General features: G+C 43.4%; 2 protein-coding genes and 1 long non-coding RNA gene across 5 annotated transcripts in view; 1 reads left to right on the top strand and 2 right to left on the bottom strand.

Annotated features, from left to right (window-relative positions):
- Window positions 1–1,615, top strand: part of LOC113061354 (fibrillin-1-like) — a 55,978-nt gene extending 54,363 nt beyond the window's left edge. The window contains exon 66 of the mRNA XM_026230395.1: window positions 1–1,615. This exon is cut by the window's left edge and continues 759 nt beyond it. The gene's annotated coding sequence lies outside the window, so the exon portion shown is untranslated.
- The window catches only part of LOC113061355 (solute carrier family 12 member 1-like), a 19,228-nt gene extending 3,212 nt beyond the window's left edge, over window positions 1–16,016 (bottom strand). The window contains exons 1-26 of one of the 3 annotated variants that reach the window (XM_026230396.1): window positions 15,667–16,016; window positions 14,629–14,772; window positions 14,473–14,548; window positions 13,313–13,408; window positions 13,095–13,234; window positions 12,908–13,018; window positions 12,720–12,831; window positions 12,326–12,453; window positions 12,168–12,252; window positions 11,941–12,092; window positions 11,733–11,840; window positions 11,473–11,596; window positions 11,299–11,400; window positions 11,062–11,217; window positions 10,849–10,948; window positions 10,656–10,767; window positions 8,064–8,204; window positions 7,405–7,511; window positions 7,184–7,266; window positions 6,476–6,604; window positions 5,488–5,616; window positions 5,296–5,407; window positions 5,131–5,217; window positions 4,884–5,019; window positions 4,697–4,764; window positions 4,447–4,611 (exon numbers count right to left, since the gene is read on the bottom strand). In XM_026230396.1, the coding sequence (XP_026086181.1) occupies window positions 4,476–4,611; window positions 4,697–4,764; window positions 4,884–5,019; window positions 5,131–5,217; window positions 5,296–5,407; window positions 5,488–5,616; window positions 6,476–6,604; window positions 7,184–7,266; window positions 7,405–7,511; window positions 8,064–8,204; window positions 10,656–10,767; window positions 10,849–10,948; window positions 11,062–11,217; window positions 11,299–11,400; window positions 11,473–11,596; window positions 11,733–11,840; window positions 11,941–12,092; window positions 12,168–12,252; window positions 12,326–12,453; window positions 12,720–12,831; window positions 12,908–13,018; window positions 13,095–13,234; window positions 13,313–13,408; window positions 14,473–14,548; window positions 14,629–14,772; window positions 15,667–15,909 (3,117 nt within the window). In that variant the 5' untranslated portion in view covers window positions 15,910–16,016 and the 3' untranslated portion in view covers window positions 4,447–4,475. Of the gene's footprint in view, window positions 1–4,446; window positions 4,612–4,696; window positions 4,765–4,883; window positions 5,020–5,130; window positions 5,218–5,291; window positions 5,408–5,487; window positions 5,617–6,475; window positions 6,605–7,183; window positions 7,267–7,404; window positions 7,512–8,063; window positions 8,205–10,655; window positions 10,768–10,848; window positions 10,949–11,061; window positions 11,218–11,298; window positions 11,401–11,472; window positions 11,597–11,732; window positions 11,841–11,940; window positions 12,093–12,167; window positions 12,253–12,325; window positions 12,454–12,719; window positions 12,832–12,907; window positions 13,019–13,094; window positions 13,235–13,312; window positions 13,409–14,472; window positions 14,549–14,628; window positions 14,773–15,666 lie in introns of those variants that run through there. The other 2 variants (XM_026230397.1, XM_026230398.1) reach the window with 2 other exon arrangements.
- Window positions 16,017–19,247: 3,231 nt separating this feature from the next.
- Window positions 19,248–20,285, bottom strand: LOC113061372 (uncharacterized). Its single transcript, XR_003278360.1, has 3 exons — window positions 20,218–20,285; window positions 19,456–20,026; window positions 19,248–19,367 (listed from the first exon to the last, which is right to left on the bottom strand). It is a non-coding gene; the product is annotated as an uncharacterized LOC113061372 (long non-coding RNA).
- Window positions 20,286–20,464: the final 179 nt, after the last annotated feature.

Genomic DNA, 20,464 nt, shown 5'->3' with positions numbered 1-20,464 from the left:
CCAGCTTATGTGACAACATGTGACACAAAAGTAACACAGTGCATTACATTCCACTAAAAATAATGCAATTAGTCACTATTTAATGGAGCAATGATGCATTACTTTTAAAAGTAATTTTCTCATACACTGAAAGAAGTCTTGTTTTCTGAGAAATTGATCAAAATTAAATACATTTATAATTAAGGGGCACTTAAACTGCACTAATAATGTAAAACTTATGCATGTTGGTCATTTATGCACAAGTCACCAACATTTTTGAGACCTGAAAACAAACTTAAAATGGGTTTCAAATTGGATGTTTTTGAAAACTTCTGTGTTAACTAAAAACAAGATGAATTTGTGAAAACTGTGTTTCTTGCCATCTACTAGTGTGACATGAATATTACAGCGCTGCTTTCATGGATAAATTATAAAATTGCATAAAACATTTGCAAGTAAAGCACGGTTCCCATCCTAAGTGTGAAAGAGAACTCTGTTAAACTGTCACAAAGTATAAATTATATAAATGTAACATTAAAAACATTTGAGATCAATGCCCATCATATCTAATCACATGATTCGTTGAGGAAGTCACATGACTTAGTCATTCAGTAAACATGTTCCATCATAGTTTATGTGCATGTCTTCTTATCGAATAAAAAATGATGCTCCTCAATGGATTTTAATGCACATTTTAAGATTTGATGTGCATCTCTGTGTTTCCATCCATGCTTTTATTATGCAATATCCCCAAATTAGCATAGAAATGCATGGATGGAAACAGTTAATGACGGATATTTTATTCTTGGTTTAAGCATTAACGCACTTAATTTTGTTCAGTTTCTCAGAAGACGAGACTTCATGTGTTCAGGTCACGTTTCCAGTAAATTTGACTTTCTGCTCCAACTTTAGATCTTGTTCGGCCTCAAACTGTGTGTTAAGAGCAAATGAAGACCTTTTTAAGAGCTGCAGAAACCTGTCCATGTAATTTAAGTGTGTCTATACTGTAACCGTGCCACTTTTTTTACTCGCGAATGCATTTGTAAACTAGAAGACCCCTGGAACGGAGGGGTTTGTAATGGTGCTTCTTATAATGACCAACTACTTGTAAACTGTGTTTCTGTGACTCGATCATATGCACTGAGGTCTGACGGCCACACACACACACACACACACACCTGTGGCCTCTGTCGTCTGTACGACCACGTTCTGTTCGTCAGGGGTTAGATGATGTACATTCACAATAAAAACATATTTTTGGTTGTACGGGCGACTCGAGCGCTGGTGAACTCCATCCGGTCTCAGAATCACTCAGAAAAAACATGATTGGAAATGGACAAGTAAAGCCTGTAAAGCCTGACATATGAAATAGTAGTTAAACAATCCAATCCTTTTTAAAAATGGAACCTTTAGACGAAATATATTACAAGAAAGTTTGCATATGTTGAGTATCATGTTCGATCGCTCAGGCTTCTGTGGCTCATGCAGTCTGATATAGTGAGAATATAGAGGAAAAAACTAAAAGCTGAGCAAAAATATGCTGATATTTATATGATGAAGTTCTGACGCTTGTGATATGAATCTGAGATGTTTATAACAGTACAGCAGATGCTTATATAAAATGATCCAAATATGAGTCTGTGCTCTATATCTGCAGTAATGAGATGTTAATGATCCGCACATATAACACTGGAGAAATCCAGGCTCCTCAGAAGATGTGAGATGTTCTGGAGGCTTGTGAAGATCATTCCTCCGCTGAGGAACAGTGAAAGTAAAGCTTCTGGAAACAAACGCTCCTCAAAAGATCCTGAGGATCAGATTTGAGACTCTAAAACATGATTGATGGAGAATCCAGTAAAGCTGAGCTGCTTCAGTCCAGGAAGAGTTCATCTGGAGATATCACTGACCTTATTCTGACCTTTACTTGATCATGATCAGGAGAGATCTGACAGAAGAAACACACAAGTGTTTGTACAGTTACACTTAAAGAGCTTTTACTTAAACTCTAAACTATCATTTAGACGATGACAGAAATTTGGTGTTTATCTGATTACATTTTTGGGAGGAGTTAAAATACAACGCCTGAAAATGACCAAATTTGAAGATATAATTAAAAATAACTGACTTCCTGAAGGGTTTTGGATTTTGCTCCAATAGACTTTTTCATAGGTGTTTGTGAGCTACATCTATGTACCGAGTTTCGTACACGTATGTGAATAATGGCGCGAGGTGCACTTCGTTGAAAGCGTATATAGATGGCGCTATCGAACCACTTCTGAAACCCATATCAGACGTGTGCAAAGAAAGTTTCATGAGTTTTCAAGCATGTTTAGGCCCTCGGATATTAGATTAATTTTTGGAGAAGAATTCCAAGAGGGTGCAATGATACAGTATCTTTATAAAGTATTTTAATATGGTCCATTCAGCACACCACTATAGATATCACCATCTGATGTCACTGTAGGACACTTTCATTAAGGATCAAATGAAAACTCTTCATATTTTAGCTTTTTCGTCCAAACTTTGCTTTAGTTCATGACTGCATGCATGTGTGTTTATAATGAGTCCTGTAGCGCCCCCCAGCGGTTCCTCAGCGACATTCACTTCCACGCTTCAAGCCAGTTTTAAAATGCTAAATGTCTCATTATGCTCCGTCTATTAGCAGAAAATATTGGAATTAATATTGTGATCAACCGGATTTCTTTCAATTAGCACAAGTTGTGTGTTTCTTTTTGAAACTGATTAAAGTGCTTTTTGAATTAATCATTTTGGTAGTTCACTCAAAAAAAAAAAAAAGGCCTACAATCAAGGTTTCAAAAAAGAAAAGAAAACAGTAAACCTCTGCCAATAAAAAAAAAAAAGATCACTAGATTGAATTCATAGTTAGCTGATAACAGAGCATAATGATTCCAAAATTAACACCAAAATCAAAAGTACAAAAGATCATGTGCAAAAAAAAAAGTGAAAAAATTACAAATACTGTAACAAATCATATTTAAATACCAACAGTATAATAAAGAGACTTAATGATAAAACTTGTTTAATGGATTGCAAATATAATCTGACATTTATATGCAATTTTTGCACAAAAAACAGTTTAATGTCATTATAAAATGAAAGAGACACCTTTTACACATTACACTAAAAAACGTACTTCATTTACAAGATTTAAGACAGTAACGGTTTCACTGGACTTACTGCTTTATTATCTATATGCAGTCTACACCTTCTGTAGAAATCACTCAAAACTCAGTGTCATTTCACACAGAGCAGTATTTTTGTCTTTAGCTGATTTCTTCTCTTCAATTTGGCCTCTCCAGTGAATGTGTCCTGATTTAAGGAAGTTGAGATATTTACACTGGAGGACAAGACTGAAGGAGATTCATGTTTAGCGGAGAATGTTATGAATTAAAGACGTGCAGAAGTTCATCAAATGCACGCGAGGACAGTCACGACAAAGCGACTGAATGAATGTGTGACGTCACGCGAGCGTTCGAATGGAGCGCGCTCTGCAGTGTTGCCAAGTCTCGCGAAAACAAAAAAATACGCAACAGCTGCTTCATGAATCATTCGTTTATTTATTATCAGCGATATTATTTAGTCACAAACGAGTCAGCAACATTTTAAACTGCAACCACTTTTATCTGACAAGCAAAAACTGTTAAAAAAAAATAGAAGTGTTTTTATTTTATTATTTTTTTTTTTTACAAAAATGTGTGTGAATAACGCTGCAGGACTGAGTGATTAGTGATTAACTGTGAGCAGACAGAGTGTCAATCAATGCACGGGAGAAAACGAAGAAAGAAAAGTAAAGAAAAGTATGACAACACTTGACAAAAATAAGATACTTTAATTGATAACACTGAATAATTTGACACTAAAGTGCTTTTATACTGTTTACACAGATCCAGTGTGTGTCCAGTAGAGGGCAGTATAGAGTCACTAACATCACTTGATTATAGCGGTGATGTTTCAATGATTAGAATGTGTTGAATGTTGAATTCATTGGCTTTATATTTTGCATTTTAATTTTATTTTATGTAAAAAAATATTTTGGTGTTTTTTGATGAACAGAAAAAAATTTTTGAAATCAAAATCAAAATTATGAATGCCTTTACTGTCACTTTTGATCAATTTAATACGTCCTTGCAGAATAAAAGTATTAATTAATATTATATATATATATATATATATTTTAATAGTAGTGTATCACAGATTTCACAAAAATATTAAGTAGCAAAACATTTTTCAGCATTGATAGTAAGAAATGTTTCTTTTGGCAATCTGATTAAACAATAAATAGAAATCATGGGTTCATTCTTCATATACAGCATGCTATTAATACCTAATTATGTTGCATGCTTTTGTTTATTATTATGTATTTTAATATTACTTTATGTAAAAATGTTTAATCAAATAATAAGTCACGAAAGAGATGGATTCATTCTTTATGTCCAGTATGCATGAGTGTGTGTGAGTGTGTGTGTGTGTGTTCTTCAGGAGTAGAAGGTCAGCACGCTCTGATGGTTTCCTCGTATCAGGACGGTCGGCGGGAGATTCTTCGTGAGTGCGTCTATCCAGGCCATGTACAGATGATCAGAGACAGAGCCTTTACGGGCGATGGGCATGCTCCTGTAACACACACACACACGGTCACATGATCATGCACTGATACACACACACACACACACATAATGCTGATGAGGATGTGACTTACACCACGATGAGTTTGGCTGCTCTGGAGCTCTCCTGAAGAAGCTCATTGAGTCGCACCTGCAGCATCGTCTGCGGACAGTACACACACACACACACACACACACACACACACACACACACACACACACTAGTATTTTGATCAAATAAACGCATCCTGGGAGACAGTGGTAATGTCCTCCGGGATCTACCTTCTCCTCGAAGGCGTCCAGCTCAGCATCAGTGATCTTCCAGGGATGTTCTTTCCTCAGAGCTTCAGTCTGCGATGTCTCCTTCGAGCCCTCGTGCATCCGGAACGGCTCGATCATGTCCTCGAAGAGTTTCCAGCTGACACACACACACACACACACACACACACACACACACAGTGAGAGAGTGCATTCAGAGCACCTGTCAGTGGATGACACAGGATTAATTGCGTGTGTTTTTCATTCGCACCTCTCTGCGCTGGGCTTGACGTTGATGTCTGTGATAACTTTGATGTCGGCACATTTGATCCTGAACTTATTCAGGAGCTCCTGCATCCTGACACACAGTTACGGTGAGAAAGTCAGCATCTGTTGCTAGGTATCAGTGTCTGATTCTGTGTGTGTGCTGACCTACTCCTCTCTGTCCTGTTCGATGCGTTCAGGCTGTCCGGCGATGAAGATCCTGAGTTTACACTCCCTCCATTTCTTCCGTGTGGTCAGAATATGAGGCAGGAGAAGCGTGAGACCTGCAGAACATCAGGAAGAAACATGAACGGCACACTTTAGACCTGACGGAGCAGAAGACTGCAGGAGGATTCGTGCTCACCTCCATCATCAAACAGCCACCAGACGTCAATCGTCCCTTGACCCTGTTTCTTCTTGAACTGGCCGCTGGCCTCCAGCAGACGCTGGTTCATCTTCGCCAGATCTGACGTCTGAGGAACATCCAGAGACACTGAGGAAGAAAAGCATAAAGCCCTCAGCTCTTCTGGACACACAGATGACGTTCAAGATCAGAGCTAATGTGAGTCTGCGGATGTTCGGACTGGGATCTGAAGCGCTTGAGAAGCACCAGAATCAAAGATCATTTCAACTCCAAAGTCATGCTGAAAAATCTCTGAATTTAATCGCAAAAGATGCGCAATATTAAATCAAGAAGCATCTGCTCTTAGATTATGCTAAATTTAAACTAAATTCACTTTTCTGAACCACTTTTTAAATGATTTTATCCTGTTTATCCTTACTTGGTGTAATAAAATGACTAAAACGGAAATAAAATTATATTTTCTTAAACATAATAATAAATAAAATTACTTGCATGAAAACAGAAAATATAAAAATAAAAAATAATTCAAACTCTTAATAAAAAATATAATAGTGCCACTAAAAATATAAAGTACAGTGGACTATTTAAAATAAATGGCACTTGTTTTAACACTTTGTTGTCTAATGCAAATACATCTTTAATTGTGGCTCAAGTGTCTAAATAAGTTTGTAGCCACCAGATGTGCTTTATTAGACCGCAGTGATTACAGACATCAGCACAAAAGCCCAATAAATGAGTGTTTAATGAGGTGTTTGGGATATGAGGGACTGAAACTGTTTCAGAAGAGGCGGTGAAGATGAAGATAACCGTAAATGCAGTCTGCAGCGTTTGAGTCCATTAAGACCTTAATGGAGTCCAGGCCGCTGTGAGACCAGACTATTAGATTATAACAGCACAGACGGTTTTAAAGAGGCACATTTAATCAGGTTTAATCAGCAGAAAGCGCTGAGAAGACCTTCAGAGGGAGAACGAGAACGAGCGGATGTACCTTTGCTGGTCAGCTCTTTTTTGGAGGTTTTCTTGGACCTGTTGAAGAACCCTTTGTGTCCCTGTGGCTGAAAGTCATTCTCCTCCATCTCCAGCGCCTGCTGCTCCATTAACATGCGCTCCATTTCCTCTGACAGTATTACACAGTATTACACATTCATCATTTAACATTGCATCAGCGTCTCAGCAATGGATGCTCTGCAGTGAATGGGTGCCGTCAGTGAAAAAGTGCATCTGCTGTTGTCTCTCACATCAAAATCCAGAAACATATTAGTTTAGATCTGTTTAAACGCTGCTTGATCTGTGCAGATTTCTCTCCTGATTCAGACCAGAACACTTTTTCACTGGAGGAAGTGTTATTATGATTATAGACTCTATGTGTTTGAGTTAAAATCATCTTAATGCTGGATGTGTTTCAGGTTTTGTCTTCTCCAGATGTTCACTGATGGACTGGAGTGCTGTGGATTATTGTGATGTTTTTATCAGACTCTCATTCTGACGGCACCCATTCACTGCAGAGACACTGATGCAGTGTTACATTTCTACAAACCTGATGAAGACACACACTCATCCTGATCTTGTTTGACATTTTCAGCAAATTTTAATTTTGGAGTGATTGTTCCTTTAACTCATCTGTTGTGTAGTGTTTATCTGAGCATCACGCTGAATGACACAATGTTATGCTGAGAGTTTTTTGGTGGTGTTGTACCTTCTGCTTTGAGGATGTGAGAGATGTCCATCCCCTGACTGATTCTTAATATCACGGTCCCGTTCTCGAAATCAAATGCGTCGCTGGGGGGAGAACAGAACCAAGTGTGTGTGTGTGTGAGAGAGAGAGAGAGAGAGTAAGTGAGAGAGAGAGAGTAAGAGAGAGAGAGTGAGAGAGAGAGAGATGGGCAGCTGGTGCAGACAGACAGATTGAGGACTCACTGCAGAATTCCCACGTAGCTTTGAACTTCCTGTTTTTTGGCAATTCTCCAATCACGCTTGAATCCTAACATCACTGTGTTCGGCTTCATTCTGCCGAGTCCTGACGCCTGAACCCACACACACACACACACCCACACACACACACACACACACACACGCGCTATTTCAGCACTGTTTGTAACCTTTAATACATTAATTTAAATCATCTTGTCGGATACAGGGATTTTTATTTTATTTTAAATAAGCAAATATGAAATTGTGCACCAGAATTATGATGATGTATACTTGCAAGTGTTGTGTAGAAATATTCTTACAATGTGCATGTTTCTAAAAATATTTAATTTTCTTTAAAAAAAAATATTTACCATTCAAAAATGTTTAATCTGTGAGATTTTTTAATGTTTTTTAAAAAAGTCAACTACAGTATGTAATATAATGTTTCCAAAATGCAGCAAAAAATATTTGTATGTTTTTTCTATGTGAATCTCTGTTAAAGTGTAATTTATTCCAGTGATACACAGCTGTATTTTCAGCATCATTCCTCCAGTCTTCAGTGTCACATGATCTTCAGAAATCATTCTTATATGCTGATTTACTGCTCAAGAACCATATATAGCACAAAAATGATATATTGTCTCTGTGTTTGTGTCGAGACAGACCTGCATCAGTGTTTCTGCTCCTCTCTGCAGGTTCTCGCTGGTGACAGGTGTGTAAAAGGCTTTACACTTCTGTTTGTTCAGCCACTTCTGGATCTGCTGAACAGCAGCGCTCATGTCCTGCAGATTCTTATCACGTGCACCCTATAACACACACGCCATCTGACAAATCACTGAATCATCAGTGGCAAACCCTTTACATATGTAAACCTACTTACAAGGAGGAACGGCTGGTGGCTTGAGCGATGAACAGGGCTTGAGCGAGGAACGAGGCTTGAGCGAGGAATGGCTGGGGGCTTGAGCGATGAACAGGGCTTGAGCGAGGAACGAGGCTTGAGCGAGGAACGGATGGGGGCTTGAGCGATGAACAGGGCTTGAGCGATGAACAGGGCTTGAGCGAGGAACGGCGGGGGGCTTGAGTGAGGAACGAGGCTAGAGCGAGGAACGGCTGGGGGCTTGAGTGAGGAACGAGGCCAGAGCGAGGAACGGCGGGGGGCTTGAGCGATGAATGAGACTAGAACGAGGAACGGCTGGGGGCTTGAGTGAGGAACGAGGCTAGAGCGAGGAATGGCTGGGGGCTTGAGTGAGGAACGAGGCTAGAGCGAGGAACGGCTGGGGGCTTGAGTGAGGAACGAGGCTAGAGCGAGGAACGGCTGGGGGCTTGAGTGAGGAACGAGGCTAGAGCGAGGAACGGCGGGGGGCTTGAGTGAGGAACGAGGCTAGAGCGAGGAACAGCTGGGGGCTTGAGTGAGGAACGAGGCTAGAGCGAGGAACGGCTGGGGGCTTGAGTGAGGAACGAGGCTAGAGCGAGGAACAGCGGGGGGCTGGAGCGATGAATGAGACTAGAGCGAGGAACGGCTGGGGGCTTGAGTGAGGAACGAGGCTAGAGTGAGGAACGGCTGGGGGCTTGAGTGAGGAACGAGGCTAGAGTGAGGAACGGCTGGGGGCTTGAGAGAGGAACGAGGCTAGAGCGAGGAACAGGGCTTGAGCGAGGAACGAGGCTAGAGCGAGGAACAGGGCTTGAGCAAGGAACGAGGATAGAGCGAGGAACAGGGCTTGAGCGAGGAACAGGGCTTGAACGAGGAACGAGGGTAGAGCGAGGACCAGGGCTTGAGCGAGGAACGAGGCTAGAGGGAGGAACAGGGATTGAGCGAGGAATGGCCGGGGGCTTGAGCGATGAACAGGGCTTGAGCGAGGAACGAGGCTTGAGCGAGGAACAGCTGGGGGCTTGAGCGATGAACAGGGCTTGAGCAAGGAATGAGGCTAGAGCGAGGAATGGCTGGGGGCTTGAGCGAGGAACAGGGCTTGAGCGAGGAACAGCTGGGGGCTTGAGCGACGAACAGGGCTTGAGCGAGGAACGGCGGGGGGCTTGAGCAAGGAACGAGGCTAGAGCGAGGAATGGCTGGGGGCTTGAGGGGGGAACAGGGCTTGAGTGAGAAACGGCTGGGGGCTTGAGCGATGAACAGGGTTTGAGCGAGGAATGAGGCTTGAGCGAGGAACGGACGGGGCTTGAGCGATGAACAGGGCTTGAGCGAGGAACGAGGCTAGAACGAGAAACAGGGCTTGAGCGAGGAACGAGGCTAGAGCGAGGAACAGGGCTTGAGCGAGGAACAGGGCTTGAGCGAGGAACGAGGCTAGAGCGAGGAACAGGGCTTGAGCGAGGAACAGGGATTGAGCGAGGAACAGGGATTGAGCGAGGAATTGCCGGGGGCTTGAGCGAGGAACAGGGCTTGAGCGAGGAACGAGGCTAGAGCGAGGAACAGGGATTGAGCGAGGAATGGCCGAGGGCTTGAGCGAGGAACAGGGCTAGAGCGAGGAACAGGGATTGAGCGAGGAATGGCCGGGGGCTTGAGCGAGGAACGAGGCTAGAGCGAGGAACAGGGATTGAGCGAGGAATGGCCGGGGGCTTGAGCGAGGAACGAGGCTAGAACGAGGAACAGGGATTGAGCGAGGAATGGCCGGGGTCATGATCGAGGAACAGGGCTAGAGCCAGGAATGGCTGGGGGCTTGAGCAAGGAACGAGGCTTGAGCGAGGAACGAGGCTAGAGCGAGGAACGGCCGGGGGCTTGAGCGAGGAACGAGGCTAGAGCGCGGAACAGGGCTTGAGCGAGGAACGGCGGAGGGGTTGAGCGAGAAACGGCTGGGGGCTTGAGGGAGGAACAGGGCTTGAGCGATGAACAGGGCTTGAGCGAGGAACGGCGGGGGCTTGAGTGAGAAACGGCTGGGGGCTAGAGCGAGGAACGAGGCTTGAGCGAGGAACAGGGCTTGAGCGAGGAACGAGGCTAGAGCGAGGAACGAGGCTAGAGCGAGGAACGGTCGGGGGCTTGAGCGAGGAACCTGGCGAATTTGATGAAAGAGTGGACAGGGGTTGTTGCAACCACATGTGGAGACCCTGCGCTGGACTTCGTTCACAGTGAAAGCCGATCCAGTCTTTGCAACTTTACAGAGCTTGTAACAGTCCAAAGAGAAAGGAAAAATTGAAATCGCATCGTATGACCCTATTAAGATTGGCGTAATCCGCCTCCAGAATCCTGCTGGAAGCCCTGATGTGTGGAGAAATGTGTTTGTGTTTGTTTGTTTGTAACCTCTGCTCACCACAAACACCTCACAAGTCAGACACAGCCCATAATTCTTAGTGAATGAATGTGCCAAGTCCAGCAGCGCCGGTCTGGCTCTGGGCGATCCTGTCATCACGAGACACTTGGGTCTGCAGCGGAACAGGAAGAGCGAAACCCTGAGAATTTAATCTGCATTAAACACCGGTTCATCTACTTTGACCTGAGCGCACCTGAAGTTCTTGATGTGTTCGTCCACAGTAGATAAAATCAGAGCGTTGTTCACTGCATTTATGAATGTCACGGCTTGAGTGGACGAGCCCCAGTTCACATCTGAAAGAAACAGGAGACAGTTAAGTTTTATCATGCTTGTGTTTATGTCTTCATAATCATATGGCTCTCTGCTTTATCTGTTGCAGGAGCGATGCATGTATCTGCATTCTTACCTGGCTTCTTCACGGTAACATAAATATAGAGGAAGAACTCGATGCCGTAGGTGAGTAGTGCAGCCCACCAATTGATGACGAACATCACAGCGCAGCAGAGCACGGCTCCGAACAGAGACAGCCACATGTTATAGTACTTATACGCCGGCCTCCAACCTGCATACACACCAGTGCTTTAACACACTGTTATCTGTGTTTGTGTGTGTGTGTGTGTGTGTGTTAAACTCTAGACAGAACCTGGGGATTTGGCGTATGATGCATGGAAGCAGGAGTAGTTGATGAGGGCGTATGAGGCCAGGAAGAAGTTGGAGATGATGGGAGCGATGGTGTTGAGCTCAGCTGAGACACAGAGAAGCGATGTCACTTGATAATGTCTGTCTCATGAAATCAGTAGATCCCTGTTATATTTACCGATGAGGATGAACGCTATAGCGATGAAGAAGGTCAGGATGTATCCTCTGATTGGCTCGTTGTTTGTCCCGTAACCTTTGGCAAAGAACTTGAGCGCCTTGTAGATGTTGTCCTTGCATAGAGCCTGTGGACGGATTCACTTTTAAGAGATGCTTTACAATCCACTGCCATCTTTTATTGTATTTTACGACTGTACTATAAATGTCCATAGTTGATTAGATATTTATTGGGTTTAAAATGGTGTGCATGTGAACTCTGACCTGGAAGACTTTGGGCGCGCTCACTAGAGACGCGAGAGCTGAGGAGAGCGTGGCCGAGAACGTTCCCGCCGTGATCAGAGGTCCAAACCCAGACACTAGAGTCATCACCTGCTCACAAACACACAAGAAAGAATCATTTAAACTCAATTATTTTCAGGAGTTTCAGCCATGCTCTCTGTGTCAGGTCACGTATGTTCATGACTCCCACCTGGAAGTTGTTCATGAGGCCGTAGTTGCATTTGGTGGTTTGGCAGATGGAGAAGTCGTAGCCCAGATCACAGGCCGAGGAGAAGTTGCAGCTCAAACCCGGTTGAATCGTGTCGTTCCGGTTCCCTGTCGCGTCTCGAACGACCGTCACAGCTGCAGAGAATCAGCACAGTCTTTCTGTAAGACATCTAGACTGAGACTAATTCATTTCAAGTGTTGAGGACTCACTAACAACCAGCGCGATGCCCAGGTACGTAATTCCAGTAATGAAGATGGCCAGCAGTGTTCCTTTGGGAAGAGCTGCCTGAGGGTCCTGGAAAAACAAAGGTGTTAGTGTGAGAAGATGTTCATTTCAGATTAGAAATGTGCCAGACACTCGTTCTTACTCTGAGATCTCCAGAGATATTGGCTCCAGCCAGAATCCCGGTGGCTGCTGGGAAGAAGATGGCAAAGACAGAGAAGAACGTTTCTCCATCTCGGAACTCCGGGAGAAAGTTTTCCTTCGCGATGGATTCTGTTTTAGATGGAGATGAGAGTTGCTTAAAACGGGTTCAAACATACGTTTGTATAACTGTGTTTATACTAAAAGTCTTGTCAAGCTCTAAAACGTTGGCTTTGGATTAGGGTACAGAACAATAAATAGCTTTAAGGGACCATTTGTGTTTAAAAATAGCAGGTAGTGAAATTAAAGAAAACGTAAAGTCTATGTAATGTGTAGAATTTGAGAATCATGGACATTCATGGTCCTGATGCTTTGGGAAGCTTTTTCGTCTGTCTCACCATGATAGTTAAAGAAGCCTTTGGAGCTCTTGTCCTGTGTGGAGGGAATCACTGTTCCCACAAATACATTGCCAATGGCCACCAGCAGGATCACCAAGAGAGCGACCTGAGCCTGAAGAGAAAGAGAGAGAAGCTTCTCAATCAGCGGTCACGCCGGGAAATCACTCCCAGCATGCTCCTGGTCTTACCTTGGCCTCCCACTCCATCCCTGCCACAGTGATGCCCATCAGCAGACCCACTGTTATACAGCCGATGATCCTGATGTCATTCACCGGATCCACTATAAGAGCGTCGTTTTCCTGGAGAGAGCGGATGGACGTATGTTTAGAAGCAGCAGGATTTCAAGGCTGCTTTGATCATCTTCTGGCTCTGTACCTTGAGAAGCTCCACCACAGTCTCTGCGAACCCCACGACATACATAGCCACGGCCACAGCATTGGCGAACGCAAAGATCAGACCGATGGAGCCGCCGAATTCAGGTCCCAAACTGCGGGAAATGAGGTAATACGCTCCTCCTAGAGAAACACAAACACTCTCCATGAGCTCAGATGAAGACTGGATTAGTTGCTGTACTCATTTAAAGTGCGCTTTACCTCCTCGTACCACTCCGTTGGTGCATATAGCTGACATGGACAGACAGGTGACGCTGGTCACCACCGTGCTCAACAACACAACCACTATCCCCAAACCTGAAACACACACATCACCCAGTCTGCATGATTCAACATGAACCTGAACAGTTTCAGTCAATAATCACGTAAGCTTCAATCTGTTTCTGTTTCACAGATGGTGCGTGAATCTTTGGCTCAATTATTCATTTTATTTTAGTATTCAAACTAACTCACACTTAGTCTTAGTGTGAAAGGCATCAGTAAGTGTGTTTGTTCAGCGCTGTAATGAGATCGTCGTGGAATAAAAGCGCTCATCGCCTGCAGTCTCTCACACCTCATAAAATACGTAATGGCCGTGAGTTTCTGATGAACTGTAATGTGTTTGGCCTGCAGCTCGAGGTGTCGGACTGGAACAGCACTTTCTCAGAAGCTCAAACTTCTGACGTGCCATTAGTTACGCGCCATAAACACCAGCAGTGACCTTCAGCCGCTGACCAAACACACAGAGACTGAAACCTGATCAGATGTGTCTCCTGGGATCCAGACCCCAGCAACACGTGAATCTAAGAATCTTTAGACATTTGTATTGGAAAGCAAGACTAAAATACTGAGAAAGAACATCACTTTCCATTAATGTAATCCTTTAATTGGTTTTAGAGAACGTTTAAATGTACTCACTCTGCCATCAGAAGTACAAACTCCAACGTTTCTCAGCAAATTGTTCCAAGAGCAATCTAAAAGTTTGTCTAGTATGAAAAGAGTCGCTTGAGTCTCTACACATTTCTGTTTTTAGAGTCATTTGTGTCCATTTCTATTTCAGGAATTTCAAGAGAACTCGGTGGAGTCTCCAGATGAATAATAAATCTTCCTCTCTCTTAAAAAATAAAGGTTCTTTAACATCACTGATGGTTCCGTGAAGAACCCTCAACATCCATGGAACTTTAAAAGGTTCTTCTAATTACTAAACATTTTCTTCACACAGAGAATTTTTTTTTCACACTGAGATGTTGCTAAAAGAACTCAAATTGTTTTTCTTTGGCAAAAAAAACCTTTGGGATCTTTGTTTTGTGTGTTTGTCTGCGCTGAGCTGAATTTGAATGAGCACCTGCTCTGTGTTTAGGGAAGGTTTATGAAGATCTCACCTATTCCGGCTTGTCCGAACACCCACGACAGGCGTATGAACAGCATGACACCCCAGATATTCAGCATGCATCTCACCTGCAAACACAGCACACGCTCACACTGCAGTCGAGCGCTTAGTAAGTGTGTTAGAGAAGTGCTGATGTCAGAGAACTCACCAGAACTCCTTTGATCCATCCAAACTTCACCACACCTCCGGCGTCCTTCTCTTCCAGCGGGATGATGGACTCCACATCGCCCAGCGTCGAGGTGTCCGCTCCTTCTCCGTCCTCACCCGAACTGGGAATATCAGGGACTCCATCCTGATGATAAACAGAGAAGTTATAACAATCTTAAACTGCGTTTTCCTCAGTCTTTCAAAACTATGCATGCAGCTTTCATGAACAGTCCTGCGCAGGACATGCAGGGTAAAACTACCTCAAATTAAGAACTTGTTCATTCATTCCCTCGTTGTATTTAATCAAAGCCACAATTTACTAATTTGTTCCTCTTTTTAATAAGTCGAAACCATGTTGTACTAATTCAGTTTTCTGTGAGGGAACAATTTAGTAAATCATGACCACACATTTCTTTGCAAATATGTATATTTTGATGTTGCTGAAAAGTCTGGATGAGTTACGCGGGAGCTACCGAAATATTCATGAATTAAATGCATAAATGCACAGTATTTCTGTAGTTCAGAAGGAGTTCTGTGTTGTTGGGTTTTACGCGGACAGTCTGACCTTGACTCAAAAGGGTCAGAAAAGATCATTTAAAAGCTGACTTGGCAGTTTTTGTTTTCCTCGTGCAATAGAGGATTTGAACAAATGGATTGGAAACATTCAGCAAATAACTTTCTCTGACATTGCATGCTTTGTGAATCAGTTGTCTGCATTAATTACTCTGTTTACGGCCAGCGGATCAATGCATTAGCCGCTGAAGATCGTTACTCTTAAACCGAGTGCTTCTCTCTTGGGTTTTCTCATTAGTTTGGCTATTGATCTTGGTGTGTGTCGGGTCACAACCGGGTCACCGTTATGACACCCACTTCAGCAATTAGCCTAAAATCATCTGCCTGTGGTCTAAACGCTGAGTCGTGAATCATGTGTTTGATTTATGTTATTAAAATATGATGTATGTTGTGGTGCATGAGAAGATCGGATCTCCTCCTCAGGGTTTTGTTTTCTTGAGTTTTGTTCTTTTCGGGTGTGACTCACCTTCTGGAAAACATCGTGCAGCTCCTGTAGGGAAGGTCTGATGGCTCGGTGTCCGCTGATGCTCGCCGCGTTACGATAAAAGTCAACGTTTGGCACCCGGTCCAGAGTGTTGTGTCCAAAAGCACTGGCCACAGACGGCCGCACGGCTCTCCGTTCCCCGTTACTGAACCCGTTTCCACAGAAAGACGTCTCCTCGTACTGTGGAGGGTTGTCTTTCGGTTTCTCGAACCCGGGATTCTCCATCAGAAGGCTTCAGTGGGTTTTTGGAGTGAATTGAGTCAAAGGCCACAATAGATTGAGCTCTTCTGAGCTTCCTGATGGGCTTTGTCTCAGATGCTTGAGAATCAGACTTCTGTGAGTCTAACTGATGTGTTTATGTCACTTTATATAGCTGTTGAACAGGTGGAAGCTCATTGGTCCGTCTGTAGATGCTCCTGATGGGGGTTAATATGTTCTCGCTCCATCAAAGGTGACGCCAATGAAGTGCTTAAAAATTAACAGCATATAAAGACCCTGAGAAGTTATGATCAAAGATATTGGAGATGCTTTGAGTGTCGCTTGGTTTTATGAGTTTTGATTGTCAGGTTGAACGTTGATTGGATGTGGATGCTGTTACTTAGAGTCTAAAGAGTGAGTGTTCACATTTTAATTTATTATGTTTAATCGTGAATCATACAAACATGTCCTGTGCCAATTTGTGTAGTATTTTCTGGGATTCAATTGGCACAGTAAAAAACAAAGAATCCGCAAACCAAGCAAGTCCAAAGTCCTTTTATAACATCGAATTATCATGAAAAATAACTGGATTCTTGTAAAGATTTGACTGTTTTCTCTTTACGACGCAGACGTGTGGCGTTTGGAGGTGTGATGGCTGGTCATGTGAAGTGTTTCTCTGTTGATGGGGTTAATGGAAAGCCAGCGATAATGGGAACTTGCTCTGGGCTCTTCTGACACATTACTCAAACACTTCCTTATTACTCTCAAGTTCTGTGATGTTTGGAAACCGTCCGGTTGACCTTGGAAAGGTTTCGCTCCGGTGGGGTTAATAGGAAAGATCAATGGCAGGTGATGCTGTTCTCCGTCTCTCCTCTGATTGGCTGGGGGTGATGTGAATGGCCGTCTGACCTCTGACCTTGAGCATAGCTGCATTTAAAAGACACTGGATGTGATTTTCAGGCCGATTATGTGATCTAAATCAGGTTTTGACATCAGTTGGGTGTTTTGCTTTTTCTGCCCTTCACGAATCCCAAAGCGTGCATCCGGTAAAAAGACATAATGTTATCAGTGAGGTTCGTGCTGAAGCTCAGTGCTCCATCTGTGTGTGTGTGTGTGTGTGTGTGTGTTCCAGAGGAATTGCTGTTACTGTCTGGAAGCAGTCACCCATCAATATGATTATAAACAGCCGTTGCAAGGTTACAGACACAACCTCGCACTGACGTTGACTGAATCCAGTCTGGTTTGACACGTCAGCGCTGCTGTTTTCTGAGATGTGCTTTTGCTTTCTGAGAAAGAGCCACAAACTACTGATTGATGTTTGCTTTACAGACTATATAAAAGAGCATTTACAACCATTTCACTTGCATATTAAAATGCATTTCTGAGTGTGAAAGGAAGAAATGGAGAGGGCGTGAATGCAGATCTGAATGAGAGACTGCAGTGGATTTAGCAGTGTTTGCAAAAGTGGATTTTAAGGGGTTTACAGCTCTTCTGAAACACTAGCGACACACTTTTAAACAGTATCTCCACATACGGTAATGCATTGTTTATCTTTTTTTCAGCTTGTCCTTATCTGATATTACTACTGTAACCTATGCTAATCAGCATAAAAAGCACAGTAATTCACAAAACTGAATACATTCATAATGTGCACTGATTAATCATTTACAGTGAGACGTGCAACGTGAAATTAAAATGTAAATAGAATGTATGTTGATGTTTTTTTAAAGGAAAAAATGTCAGCACAGGGAAAAGGTCCAGAACAGTTTTATTCCAGCAGATGAACACAGATCATCACGACGAGGGACGTTCTGCCTTCATCAACATCAGAGAAACAGAAAGAACAGTGGTCTGCATCATCACATGAACCCATCACACACACATACACACACACACACATCGTCCTGTGAGAGACACACTTCCGTCGCTAAATGAAGGCACAGAAATCCAGTAAGGCAGACTCACAGCACTAGAGATGAGTTACGCTTTCATCTGTGCATCACTCGCATCTTTCTGCTGTTGTCATGGTGACACACCCTTCCTCTGTCACACACACAAACAAACAAACAAACAAACAAACAAACACTGAGGCGGCAGGATGTGTCTCAATCTTCACTCTCAGTGTCCTGCAGAGTCTCCGCTGCTTGTGTGCAGATGTGTTCATAGGCAGTAAGTGAAGAGAAACTGATTTGCTAGAAAAACAGACAGGGGTCTACAGAGACGTTTGCACAGCTGTAAGACTTCACAGCATCACAGTTCTCAGAAACAGCAGGTTATTATAGCTTCGGAGACCCAGGAGACATAAACAGGAGAGAAGCGTACTCTACGCAAGTGTGTGCTGTCACAAGAACGTACTTCATTACTAAACAACAAGGTGGAAGCAGACGGACAGTGTGAATGAAAGGGCGAGGTTACCCTGTTTACATCTTGGCATTGTCTTGCATGTGTGCCATCTTGTTTCTTTTAATGCAATTCTTTCTCTACTCTTCCCTGAGATGCCCAGTGGATAAATGGTGTGACATCACATTGCAGAAATCAACATCTGTTCAAGTATGATGTCGTAACAGCAGGCCAGGTCTTTGTGATGAATGCTCTTATCCTTTGGGGGTGTTCACACAGGACACGTTCTATGTAGGGTGGCAAAGGGGTGAAAAATATCTGGAAACTTTCCAAAAGTTTCCGAAAATCCCTGAAAGTTTCAAAAATTTTGGAAAGGTTTCTGAAATTTTCGACCCATTTGCAACGCTGTCAGTATATGCATCCATCTTTAGCCATTGCATCACCAAACATTATGTATTTATAGGAAGGCGTAAAGTTAAAAATAGTCCTAAATTAAAACGTTTTGCATCTCGAATGCATCCTGTGAGAGTTCCCTAATCTGGTGAAATAGCTTTATATGATTCCGGGGTCTCTAGAATGAAGCCGTGGTCTCAGGTAAGAGCGTATTCAAACGTCCCTTTTTCCAGGCCCTCCACCCCGTCACCCCAGCTGGAGGATGGCATGCTACTGTACGGGTCCAGCAGGATTCGGAAACACCTGACGATCAACAGGCCGAGAAACACCAGCAACATCCCCACGAACGCAAACGCCGTCTTCTGCTCCAGACTCAGAGAATAGGCCATGATGTCACTCCCGCTCATGGCAGTCAGGCTGTGGTTATAGTGAACGCTACACATGTTCCCAGACGAGCCCCGTCATCCTGAACGCGATCAGATGGACGCCTGTGAAGGAAGGAGATGCTTAGAATGAATTCATGGAATCAATCAGACAACAAGCGCTTCATTAAATTATCAGCATGCATAATTGGACCAAGCATGTTCCACACAGGATTCAATGCAAACTCACCTAAAGTCTTTAATCGGTGATGTGCATGGAAATATGGCCAGTGTTATGCAACAGACAGGACAGGTGTGAAAGCAGGACATGGCTTCCAGGTGAACGGATGCATGTTAATCACAGAGGGACTCTTCTTCTCCGTTTCATTTCTAAGAGTAAAATAATAAAGACTTTTACTGAGAAGTTCTACAGATAGACAGCCTGGTGCATCACTGATGCAAAAGCGCTTGATCATACCTGAATTAAACAAGACGAATGAAAGATCAGATCTGTATATGAAACACTCGACTCTCTTATCTCTATTAGGAACCAGGTGATAAGATTTCTTCTGCTGCAACAATAAAGTGAGGAAAACAACTCCCTCACAATGCAGTGCAGCAGATATTTGTATTTGAGGAGTCTCAGGAGCGATCTCTTTTGCAGAGTCAGAGATGACAGCAGCACACAGGCGACATCTTTAATCGGAGCGTCCACTTGAGTCAGCGCATGCAGGGAAGGACAGCAGGACCTGTTGCTTCCAGTTGCGACTGGAGAGGATGCTCACTATCGCATGTTATTCTCGTGCATGTTGCATGCAGCAGGGAAGTGTTTCAGAGAGGCAGGGAGAGGTGGGTGTGGATGAGCAGCAGGTGGCTGAAGAACGACATGCATCTGAGCTGAAATCCCAATGCATCTCACCTTCATTCTGTCAGAGCGCTTGTGTTTGGTCAGTCCGTTATTCCTGCGCTTGCTGCCGTACCCTTCATCACTGCAGAAGAGTGTTGAGCCTTGCACGCAGCCAGCAGGAGTTCCACAGGCTCGACTGCTCCTGAAAGAAGATGAGGGAGTGAGAGACAGCGGCACAGACACACTCAGAGTCAGAAATCTGCACACACACACACACACACACACACACTCTCTCTCTCTCTCTCTGTCTCTCTGTCCCTCAGGTTAGCAACCACTTGTTAATCTCAGCGCTGGTGTTAATCTGAAATGCTGATCGTTTTTGCTTGTGCTCACCTGTTCTTTATTTGTCCACTCCCCTGAGATGGGACGCCTCGAGACCTTGCTGTCTTTTTCAGTTTCATCAGCATGTGATAATAATAATAATAATAATACATGTATTTATATAGCACCTTTCAAACATAAAATACAACTCAAGGTGCATTACATAAACGGTTAAATAAACATCAACATTACATTCAATAAAACAAATACATCAGGTATACAATATATGTAAAACAATAAAACACATTCAGACATTAAA

Source organism: Carassius auratus, chromosome 43 (genome assembly GCF_003368295.1).
Source record: "Carassius auratus strain Wakin chromosome 43, ASM336829v1, whole genome shotgun sequence".
Classification (NCBI taxonomy): domain Eukaryota; kingdom Metazoa; phylum Chordata; class Actinopteri; order Cypriniformes; family Cyprinidae; genus Carassius; species Carassius auratus.
This window is presented reverse-complemented; position numbering and strand designations above follow the sequence as displayed.